This window comes from Ananas comosus, linkage group 24 (assembly GCF_001540865.1).
Source record: "Ananas comosus cultivar F153 linkage group 24, ASM154086v1, whole genome shotgun sequence".
In the NCBI taxonomy this organism is placed as follows: Eukaryota; Viridiplantae; Streptophyta; class Magnoliopsida; order Poales; family Bromeliaceae; genus Ananas; species Ananas comosus.
In genome coordinates this window covers 1,438,835-1,450,980 of record NC_033644.1, presented here as the reverse complement: position 1 = coordinate 1,450,980, position 12,146 = coordinate 1,438,835, and the positions used below count along the sequence as shown (strand labels likewise).

Here is a 12,146-nt window from a genome sequence, read left to right as displayed (position 1 = left end):
CTTTGGTCAAGTAAAAAAAAAAAAAAAGAAAAAAAATCAGCCAAGAAGCATACTTGGTACAGATGATTGCTTAATAAAAATTCCATAAAAAGCCCTAATTGAAAACTTTATGGTACAGCTTCAATTGAATACCAATACCTCTTCGAAAAATTTCGATATCTAACCAAGCACTCTTTTTCGGTTTCAGAGAACACCAGCAGCTTCTCCAAGAATCAAGATTTTGAAAATAGAAAGTCACATTGTAGGAGAGTTTCCCTTTGTGCTGAGTGACCTTCTTAAAGAAGAATAAGGATATCCATAGGCCATAGGCTATCTCCACTAAGCCTGCAGAGAAAATAATAAAATTCAACTCATAAAATGAATAAATAAGAAATTTTTGATAAATGCCAAACTTTTTTTACACATGCCCCACTTTTTTCCATGCTTATTTATCCTTTTATCTCAACTATCAAAATTCGCATTCAAATGGATATCTAAGCATGTATTAAGCTGTCTGTTTTAATCCCAGAACATACAGAATTCAAAGCTAATCCAATCACAACTCTATTCGACTCGAATCGTAGCTGTTTAATTCTAACTCAAATGGAGTTTCTATTGGGCTTGCAAATGTTTTCTTTTTCTCCATGTGCCTGGGACACATCACAAATCATACACCAAATTTTTTCCATGGTTTTCATTGCCAGTAGAAGGGGAGCACAGTTACTTGGTTTCCCATAAATAAAAAGTTGCTTACTTTTAACAGGCCTATTTCTATCAGCGGCTCCGATGTCAGCGAGAAATTCCCTGTTGGAAGGTGAATCTGAGTTCAGAATAACTTATGCAACAGTGTGAGGTTTCTGAAATGAACAGCAGCAGTGAGAGGCCCTTTCCTCTTATTTCTATTGAAGTTTTACAAAGAAATGTAGGAATAGCGCACCCAATAGACAAGAATTCAGATGGCCATACCAAGATCATCTTAATACATATTATGACTTTCCCTGCAATGCCCTGAGGAGTTTCGGTCCCAGAGTTACAATGTCACCTATAAAAGTGAAGGGTAATAGAGGAAATTATCATTCTGATGACATGACTGAAGTTCTCACGATAAGTAGAGCTACTGCACTGTTATGAGTACGTAGGTCTTCATACTCATAAATTATTTTCAATAATATAGCTTCTAAATCGACTATCCGTACCATTAAACATGATCTAGAGCATTTGAGATACCTAAAAACTAAATTTTGTAAGTTTTTCGAAATTATAATAGAGTTCATCAAACAGGTATAAAATGAACGGCCAAAATCGAACGACCTCCTAAAAATAGAGGATCCGATTCTTTATTTCAAGATCAGAGCTATTGATCTCGATCTAAATAATGAATAAAATTTCTATAAAAAGTTCAGCCAGTTATAATTCTTCTACACCGAAGAAAAACGTCTCATACCAGTCATTAAAATTGTCAATTCTTAGTCCTTTTGATTATAAGGTATATAATGTCAGAAAAAGCATGAAATTCTGTCTTTAGAATATTTACATGCTCTAAATTATGTCAAACGGTATGGATGGTTGATTCGGAAGTTCTATCATCAAAAACGACTTATGAAAACAACTGCGATCATACTCATGAAAATATAATAGCCGGACACTTCTTATGGTAATTGTTTATTAATCTTCCAAAATGAAGTACCTGTTGAACCAATTATCAAGATTACTGTTTCTTGATTCTTCTCTGATAGTATTTTAAGCACCAATTTATCGAGCACATCATCCTAAAGCCAAAAAGAAATTCACAATGAAAAAAAAAAAACCAAGTAAGAATAATGCACAGAAAAATCAATAAATCGTTGTACAATAAATAGTTTCTATTGAAGTGATACATTATGATACACAACAATTTTCAAGAGTAAAAAGAAGTATAAATGAACAAGAAGAAAGCAGGAATTATTTATGTACATACCATTTTAGGAATATATTCAGCCGATGGGCCTGAGATCAAAGCCGATAGATCTCTCGCATCCGCATTCCATTTATTTGTTTCTCTTCCACCATAAATCTGGAAAGAAAGATAAAAACAGCATAATCTAAAATTAATGTGGACAATCTGCACTCAACAACAACCAAAACATAGAAAGTGGGCAAATTACACCATTGTTCACTGAACATCAAAGTGAGATTTCACTTAGGTTACTGAACTTTATTTTGTTTCTGTTAATATATATTCCTGGGCCTGTTTCCTACTGATCGATCTTTTGGGTGACATGATATCAAAGTCAATTCTATACTTCTTCATTCTATGAAATCATGGGTTCAATCACAACCTTTAACATTAAACAAGTCAAATTCCTGCATGATATATTGGGTTAAGCTCTCATCTCCTACCTCACCTATTAATTTCACATACCTTTCATATTCATTATGCATGTGAGTCCGGGTGTTAACATATATTCCTGGGCCTATTTCCTCGCAGATCAACTTTTTGGGTAACAGTTTCAACTTAGTCATTGAGCTTTAAGTTATGTTTCAATCAGGTCACTATGTTACACTAGGCATTAACTTTTTGATAGCTAATTCCATTACCAAACCATCTTCTATAGATGACATGATGACACGATGCCAATTTATCTGTTAGACATGATCTGATTGCTAATTCGGTTGTTAAATCACCTTTCTCAAGATGATGTAATAGTTGAATGATTATAATTTTGAGATGATATAGCAAATGAAATGCAGTCATCACCATATCATTTATCGGTAGCTGAATTAGATACCATATTATTACTTCACTAAAAAATTAATCGAAATTTGAGTAGTACTCCGACTGGAATAGAAATTAAAGTTTGATGCCTTAAAACCAATTAAAGTTTGACGACCTAAGTGAAATTTCACCATTTCACCAAAAGTTTAACAGTGCAATTACCACATAGAAAGTAAAGGAACTACTATATTACCTCAGAAACTATCACATGATCTGCAATACTGAAGGCAGTAGAGAACTCACTCATCAGCGCAGATACACGGCTACAAAGTACATGTCAAACACATTGCAATGGAGTGTCTAATGCTAACAACATATCTTTCTTTAAAAGAAAAGAAAAGAAAAGAAACATGTCTAGAAGTTTGTAGATCTTCAAAGAAAACCTGAATGTGTGTGCTTGAAAGACCACCCATAATGCTTGAGAAGGGAACTTTTGCCTTGCAGCTTGTAGAACAGCACGAACTTCTGTTGGATGATGAGCATAGTCATCATATATTTGGCATCCATTAACAGTACCAAGCAACTCGAATCGTCGAGAAACACCTTTGAATGTACTCAAGTGAATCCTCACAGAATCGATTGTACTATCTAAACTATTTCTATCTTTATGCAATGCAGCTACACTAGCAATAACCTGCGAGTTGGAAAATGAAATAAACGACATAAGACTTTACCAAAATGAATTTGAATGCTGAGATTTCCATTAGATAACAAAAGAGCATTTAATATGGTGCACTGGATTCGATGTAAAAAATTCATTACCCAAGCATTTCAAATGATGAATTTAAAACTCATTTGCTGCGTAAAAAAGACTACCATGATTTTTCACCAATAATATATTATTTTTAATGGAAATTCTGGAAAAAAAAAGTCAAAGCCTCTCTTTGGCATTGGTGCCATTATATTGTTTTTTTTAACACTAATTCTATATAATTTGATATACCATGAAAAAACTTTTTCCTTATTGTCATAATTGGTTAGCTCATCCGGCCAAGTAGTATATGGTGCCATTATATTGTTTTTTTTAACACTAATTCTATATAATTTGATATACCATGAAAAAACTTTTTCCTTATTGTCATAATTGGTTAGCTTGCAACACATCCGGCCAAGTAGTATATGCACCCAACCAAGTGGTAGATGACACTTCTTAAAGAAGAAGTTGTTTCTAAATTTTTATTTCTTGTTGCCAAACAAAACACCTTAGATGCAAGAATTGCAAACAATCCCGTATCCATCCCCGCACCTTTTTGCGTAGAAACTCTATTTAAAAAAAAGAAAAAAGAAAAAAGACAAACACAATAACAAGGCCTAAAGTTTCAAAAGTTGGAACTAACAATAGGTAGACCTACTGAATCTACTCATGGTCTTGTTTTTCAAGAATTTTTACCTAGTTATACCAATGATTCTAGGTAATCCATGTCTACAGACTCCTATGGCATAGTTAGCATTCTACCAATCTACACTGATACTTGTTTTCTATATTAGCTGATTCAACTATACCCATTTTGTCCTGTGGTCCTTTGGTGCTAGGCTAAGTTTGTACGAAATTATCATGAGTGATCAATATAGAATGAACTTCTATACTGATACCTATACTTAGTTAAGATGTTGATCTGGTATCGATGGAGAACTCTTATCCCGTGTTTGCCGAATGGCATACCCCCCTTATAGCCACAATGAGGATCGCACCTTCCAATCCATAGTTTGTTTGTGATCATGATCACAAAAAGTGACGAACCAAGAATAGCAAAGAATGTAGATTCTGTGAATGTAATTTGTTATATACCTTAAAGATATTTGATTTACAAGACAGAATAGTAAATAGAATCAAATCCTATAAAGAAATAGAGCGAGATTTGATTGCAACAAGAATACCTAAGGAGGTCTTATTGAAAAGAAAGAAACTATATGGCAACAAGAGGGAAGTTGTTGATTTTACATATACATTGATCGTCAGATGCAAATCCGAATAAGATTCATGATCCCATGATATGCCGTCCTTGGAGAGTACCAGCAGCAAATTTTATCTTCTCCTTCTAAGTTTTGTCTCTTTCCTCCATACTTCCCCTCATGCTCTTCTCTCCACTTTTATCCATATTTAAAAGTTTGTATAAATATGTCCCTTACTTTCTTGAAGCAGCGCAGAGGTTCCAGAAGCCCTTGTATGTTAGAGGATTACATTCCTTTTAAAACTGTCGTACTACTACATGTCATTCCAGCAGGTCTCGTGCCACTGGCACAACAATCCTTACCTAAGACTTCAAAGCTATCAGAAGTCTTGTGCATTGATTTTATTCGCAACAATGATCTAATCTCATTGAATTTATATATTGCACCAGCAGCCTGGTGCATAATAAAGTGTCAATGATGGAGATACAACCATAGGAGTTACCAATGAACTTTTTCGACAGAGCAAAATCTTAATGATGCCTTATTTAAATTTCTTTTTACAACTGGCATCGTATGCATTGGTAAAAGTTGTTGATTTAGAATGCAGTTATGTTGGGCAGTCATTTATCTACCTATGTTCTGATTGTTGGATGACTATTCAGATATGTCATAATTAAAGCGCTACAAAACAATCGCTGTATCACTAATCATTCCAATAAACAAGTGAGAGTAGTAATTCCATAATTTAATGATAGTTAAGGATCAAAATGAAAGATTGTCCCTCTGTTCATTAATTTGGTTGACTAATAGAAAGCTATTTTAAACAAATTAATTATTTTGCGCTGGTCTATGCTTAGTAAAACATGAGAAATTGGCATGGTACATAAAGAATATACTAACCGCTAAGGAATTAAGGACATTGTGAACTCCTGGTAGTAGTAAGTCGATATTTGCAATTTTGCGTCCTCTGTAATGCTGTGAATTAGAAAATAATTGTATCACACATCCATTACAGCTCTATCTGCAAAACAGAATTGATGTTTATCGTGCAAGAAGTTTCATCAATAACACATGAATGGGTGGTTTTTCGTCCTTTTCATAAAAATCTTAATGAGTACAACATGCAAAAGCGATACACAACAAAATTAAAATGTTATGTTAAAGGCAAAATTGAGTGACTTACAATGTAAGGTTGCTGTAAAACGAGCAACTGACCAAAATCACTACTCAAAAGTTTTAATGGCAGATGATGATTCAACAAAACAACCACTTCGGATTAAAAGAGCAATACTAAACTAACAATGAAATATATGTATACTTTGGTTTTTCTGGTTTGGGTTGGTCTTGATAACCCAAGCCATACAGGACCCAGTTTTCTTCACTTTGGTAATTCTTCAAACCAATACCAAGAAAAACTTGGAAGAAAACTGATTTAAATCAAAATTCATTGGTTCGGCTATTTAAACAGCTATTTTGCAAACCCCTAAAGGGAATTCATAATTGACATAATCATATATTGAATCGCTACTAGCACAATGAACACCAATTAAGAATTTGATGTGTCAAAAAAAAATATTTTGGCATGTACTGATCAGACATCTGTTACATATAGGAGTTAATTGAAAGGACAATCTGGTGATTGTAAAATGTTGAGGGAATCACCAGGACATATCGTTGGCCACCTTGCGAGTTTGGAGTGATAGAGGATGCACACCAATCATTATTGTCAGATAACCCATAAGTTGTTGTGCTGTAGCTATGATTGAGTACCGCCGAGCTTGAGCCTGTGCTCCTATTAGAAACTACGTCGTTGGCGGACTCGCTGAGCAATTTACACGCACCTGGACTGAACTAAAGCTTTGAGTCATTGTAAATAGAAAGTTAACAAATATAAACCAAATGATATTTACCTTAGGAAAGAAAACCATCAATCTGCAAGATTGTTTGTTATTTTTTCTACTCACAAAAAATGCTGCCTTTCATAAGAAGGGCCACTACATTCATGAATACTTCTGATACAATCCAAAGAGAGAAAGAGAACTAGAAGGGGAGATGATATTATGTTATAAGAGAAAATTAACAGTAGATGCTTGCGTCTACTGAAAGCCATGGATCTACAATACCTAATACCCATATATATTTAAATACTATTTTGAATTATGAAACTACCCCACAAGAACTCAGAAAAAGATTAGCCGTGCGAGGTGAGTTATTCGTGATCACAGACATAATAATATTCATAAACTAGGATTGTAGTTTGCAAATGTCAAATGCAACATGCAACAGTCAAATATGTTGTATTGCTAAGATATGTGTCTACCTGTCTCCACATAATATGAGATGGCCGCCGGTTCTAATTCGATGAACAAACTGCCGGAATATATTCTCAACATCACCCTAAACATTAAATTAAGAGGTCCATTTAGAACGAGCTGAAGTAAAAATTATTATGATATACAAATTCAAAATTACCTCATCTGGGAAGATGTCCACATGATCCCATTCCACATTCGTTACTACTGCAATATAAGGCGACAGCCCAAGGAAACAGCTATCGTATTCATCAGCCTGAAAAAAAAGATGATAAATGGATCACAGATATATAATCTCATAAGTCACAACAATAGTACTTCGGCAATCTCCAAGTTTGAGATTGAATACCTCCAAAACAAAGTTCGGACCGCTGCCTGAAATAATATTCCCTCCTGAAAACTGAAAGGTATGATGTACATTGTATTATACAACTTGATTGATGAAACAAAATACAGTATAAAAACATACGCATTCAAGTAAGCATGTTTCCTTTTACGCATGTACATATGTATATGTGCAAGCCTTTGCTCCTTCAATAGCCAGTCACATGACATACCAAGGATTTAAAGGCTACAGCACGGGTTTGTGCCGAGCACTTACCAACACGATAAGGAACAGTGTGTAGTAAGCTGTGTCGATGTGTGCCATTGGCATAATAACAAATTGTTGTCACTCGTCACATTTTGGGGCAAAACAACTTAAATTCTTTGTCATTAACATATTTTCATTGCTCTTAATATATTCTTTATCAAATATTTTGTACTCTAGTGACATAATTACTTATTAATTTCAAAAAAAAGAATTTTGGGCCGTTCCATCGGCAGGGGACCATACCTTGCCAATACTTTGTCGACAAGTATGACACAGTTGGCACAGTCTATGCCTATAGGCACTTAAATCCTTATGTCATACCGAATCTCATTGAAGGATAATTCCTTGAAATACACACAAGTAGCTGGACTTGCAAACATTAAAATCGTCCGAATGTAAAAAAGCAGCAAAATTATAAGCATATAACTGGAAACCTTGTGAATTGTCATTTATTTGACCTTTCCTAAGTGAAAAGACAAGCACTACCTATCCAATTATTGAATTTACAATCTGAGTTTTGATGATGCACCAATGGAAAAGTAATTTATTAATCAGTCATAAACCTATTAAGTTTAGCATGCTGTATGTAAAGATATTAGCTGATCATATGAGAAAAAACCTAACTTCAAATCTAATCTGCATCTTTAACTAAATAGTTTTCCTTGCAAGATAAATTAGAAGAACATACCTGAGGAACATTTGCTCCGACGACAGCTATAGGATTATCCCCCATAGAATCCAACACATAGGAAAGCATTGCCGCTGTCGTGCTTTTTCCTGCAATAAGAAGAAAAATTAAAAGGCCAGAATAATAGTTCCTAAAGGGCAATATTGACTGTTTTTGTTTCATTTTAACTAACTGAATTTCATGCATAGGGAGATTTCTAATAGTGGACCATAATAATTCTCCTGTCAGGAAGGAAGCTCCACAAAGTTCAATGTTACCTTTTATCGTTTCACTTTAACCAGGAAGAGAGTTGCATTTCTAAATCACATACTTTATACTGCAGAACAAATCTAAGTTGACTTGACCCGGGACCTTAGAATTGCATATCAAACATCAAGCTAACTTGTCAATTGAATCTAAAGGCTAAATATATCATTAGCACAGGCGACTGTGAGCATAGAATCCTGATAAACATACATCTATAAGATCACTTTCCCATGCGTCAATGACGAAATTGATTGAATCTCCTATCAAGCAAGTACAACTTAATGTGAGGAATTAAATTAAGAACCACAATATCAATCATGGTGTACACATCTTAAGAGACTAAATGATGCAGGCAGGCGATTTAATAGATTATGTTACGTTTGGTTCAATTGCACTCGATTTTCTATTATATAAAATTTAAGTCCACATAAATCAATTGGTTTTGTATAAACTTGATGTATACATTGATTCTAATCATATTTTTTCAGGATTATTTCTTCTCTTAGGGATTTTCAAACTATATCCATCTTTTTAGGGCTAACTACATAATGGTATTATCAAAATGTACACCAGGAGGGAATATTATCGCAACAGTGCGAAGAATAGGCTTCTCTTCTTGGATTAATTGAAATTTCTTTGCTTGTTAGAAGAGTGCGAAGTCTCTCCAGCATTTACAGCATCTAGAACCAATGAAAAAGTCAAGTTGTTTCCCCAGTAATCTACCTAGCATCATATATATGAGAAACAATGAATGAGAATGTTTTTGCAAAATGTTTATGCACACAAATAATCCACACAGAACACCTCCTTCCTTAATGTTCTCAAACCTGAATCTTTTATTCCTGTATACTTAGAAATGGGGAATATGCTTAACTTCTCAAGATTCACCTTCAAGAGAATATTCATTACAATTTGCATGATATACCTAAAGGTAGTTTGATAAAGTCCTATAAGACAAAATAGGATGAATAATAGAATGACACCAAACTACTATGCAAAAGATCATTTCTTCAGGAATAGAACAGAATAATGTTTGGTGTTCTCATATAGAAAAGAGTATGCCAAAAAGAAAGGCTAAAATGCAGGAAACCCCTACAGATGCTGCTATTTTCACTTGGCACCCTGAGACATTGAAACCTGTAAAACTAAAGTGTTTTGACATGCCTCCTGTATAAATGTTCCGTAGACATTATACATCACTATAGCTCAATGGGGTAAAATGCATAGTTTCAATATTGCAGGAGGTGCATATGAAAATCATCATATTTATAGGGGGGTTTGTAACATATTAGATAAAAAAGGAGCCTAGAAAGATCTAGTACCGTGAGTTCCACTGACAGCAATAAGGTTGTACTTGTCTGTGATCATCTTGAGCCAACCATCTCTTTTATATCTGAACAATGCAAAGTAATGTAAGCTATTTAAAAAAGGAAACTTTCATTCAAGTAATAGTAGATGAAGAGTATGAATGAAGTCATTTAAAACTTAAGAAAATCTAGTATATGCGTTCAAGGAATGAAAATTTTGTTTGTGGTTCCAGAAGTATTTTGCCTTGTTCCAGATGTGCATATGAAACTAATACAGATTACAAAAGAGAATAAATCATCATTGATAACAGGAGAAATTGACGATTCTGATGCCAGTGGGTACTGATGGATATATTGCAGGTGAAGTTTGCATTTCCATGAACAACAAGTAACAAGGTACTGATGGTCGAGAAAAATATAAAGAAAAGGAGAAAGCAGAATGAAGTACCAACATTGGAATTCCAACACTCTTTGCATGCAAAATCTCCACATTATCTTTCGGAATAGCACTTGAAATTACCACTGCATCAGGCTGAGCAGATACTGTGAGCCCTTCAAAACTAGCTATTGAGTGCCCAATAAATAACCTAGCACCGGCTCTTTGTAATTGGTCCATGAAACTGCTCCACTTAATATCTGAGCCACTAACCTCAAAACCCTGAGTTCAATTAAGGATTAATCATGACAGAATAAGTTCAGGTTATAACAGGGATAAGCAATTTCTTAAAAAGATAAATTATTCACATGTTTTGAACTAAAATAATTGTCTCAAAAATTCTACCCTAGATTTAAAAAAAAGCTTACATGTGGTTAAAGATATACGACTGCCAAGGAACAGCAAATAGCATATGGTGTAAAATTCTTCTAATTAAAGCAGATAGCAAATAGCACATGAAACAAATACCTCAGTTGTAGAAATCATAATTATACAAGTAAAAGGGTTTTAATTATTTCTGGTGCATGTACGTTTTTGTCTGAATCTTTAAGCCTTGTTTGAATGTCGGAATAAGACATTCAATGATAATTGTGTTACTGGAAGTCAGGAGTTTGATTTTTGCTCTTCGAAAGGTCTCCATATTCATAGTCTAGTAGGATAGCATATTTCACCTATAAGTGATTTATCTTATTCTACAAAAAATGACTTAAAAGACCGAATAAGGTAACCATCCTAGACATTTGATCATACTCCTTATCTACCAAATACTACGTGCTTCTCGGATAAATCAAGAAGATATTCCAAATAAAATATTCATGCATCCAAATAGAGTCTTAGGGCTTATTTTTTATCCGTAACTGATTTTTAGCTTGGAAATGAGTTTCAATGGAAATGAAGTTCAGGTGAAAATAATTTTTGCACCGTTATTTGTTTGATAGGAAGTTAATATAATTGTCTCACTTTTTTTATTTGTTTTTCTAAAAATTTCCACACTAGCACACTAGAGGATGAAAAAAAAAATTATAGCAGCCAACTTTTCATTTTTTATTTTTCCAACTTCTTTCGCTTCCGTAATTGACCTCGCCACAGTCCAGCACGAAGTCAATTACGTTGTTTTGGGAAAGTAGAGTTACAGACGAATTTAATTTACGGCGAACCAAACGACGGAAGTGGACACTTATGGCTGAAAATAACTTCAGCCCCTCCGCTTTCGGTGAAACAAACATGTGCTTAGTCCACTTGAGCTAAAAAAAGTCTTCTTCCTTAACAGAGCTACTAAATTAGCATCTTATTGGGGAAATTTACTCAATTTACATGCTTTCACTCTTATTAAATATGATCAACTTTATCCACCAACTCTTTTTTTTATAAAGTTTTACATCCGAATTCATTAACCATCTCAAATTTTCGAGCCTATTTGATAGTGTAGTAAAATGCGGATTAAACTTATGCAAATTTTTATGTATGTTGGTGATTGAGACACGATCTAAAGACCAAGGTACATTCTCTGTAATTTAGCCTTAATTAAACAAAAAAATAAAAAAATAAGAGGTGTTGAATGAGATCTCACTTGTTCTAGAGCGAGCATTGCGAGCGCCGATACTCCCGACCCTCCGATGCCCACAAAATGAACCCAACCCTTCTTCCTCTTCTTCTCCTTCTCCATCTCCTCCTCCCATTTCCCCACCTCTCCCCCACTCCCAAACCCTAACGAGCCCTCGCCGTGCGACATCCTCGCTCGCTCATCGCCCGAGCGAGCACGTAGAGCCCCTCCGCGGCTTCTCCTCGGCGCCGAGAGCCCTAAACGCCGCCGCGGAGCCCCCGCCCACCGCCGCGGCCGGGATTTCGCCGGCGCGGCGGCGGTGGTGGCGCCGAAGGCGACGAGGAGAGCGCACGACGACGCCATCGACGAGGGGGGAGGAGGGGTGGTGCGAACTG

General features: G+C 35.1%; 1 protein-coding gene across 5 annotated transcripts; it reads right to left on the bottom strand.

The window, feature by feature from the left end:
- On the bottom strand, positions 46 to 12,146 carry LOC109728601 (UDP-N-acetylmuramate--L-alanine ligase-like). 5 transcript variants are annotated; one of them, XM_020259058.1, is made up of 16 exons: positions 11,779 to 12,146; positions 10,225 to 10,430; positions 9,788 to 9,858; positions 8,220 to 8,308; positions 7,289 to 7,339; positions 7,100 to 7,195; positions 6,948 to 7,024; positions 6,290 to 6,473; positions 5,528 to 5,602; positions 3,118 to 3,368; positions 2,928 to 2,955; positions 1,937 to 2,032; positions 1,667 to 1,748; positions 946 to 1,021; positions 734 to 783; positions 46 to 324 (listed from the first exon to the last, which is right to left on the bottom strand). In XM_020259058.1, exons 1-14 carry the CDS (start codon positions 12,112 to 12,114, stop codon positions 966 to 968), a joined length of 1,698 nt encoding a protein of 565 aa, XP_020114647.1. In that variant the 5' UTR covers positions 12,115 to 12,146; the 3' UTR covers positions 46 to 324; positions 734 to 783; positions 946 to 965. The 5 variants fall into 5 exon arrangements, with proteins under 5 accessions (XP_020114647.1, XP_020114645.1, XP_020114644.1 ...); XM_020259056.1 differs by having other exon boundaries at positions 734 to 836; positions 917 to 1,021; positions 2,928 to 2,997; positions 11,779 to 12,145; XM_020259055.1 differs by having other exon boundaries at positions 734 to 836; positions 2,928 to 2,997; positions 11,779 to 12,145.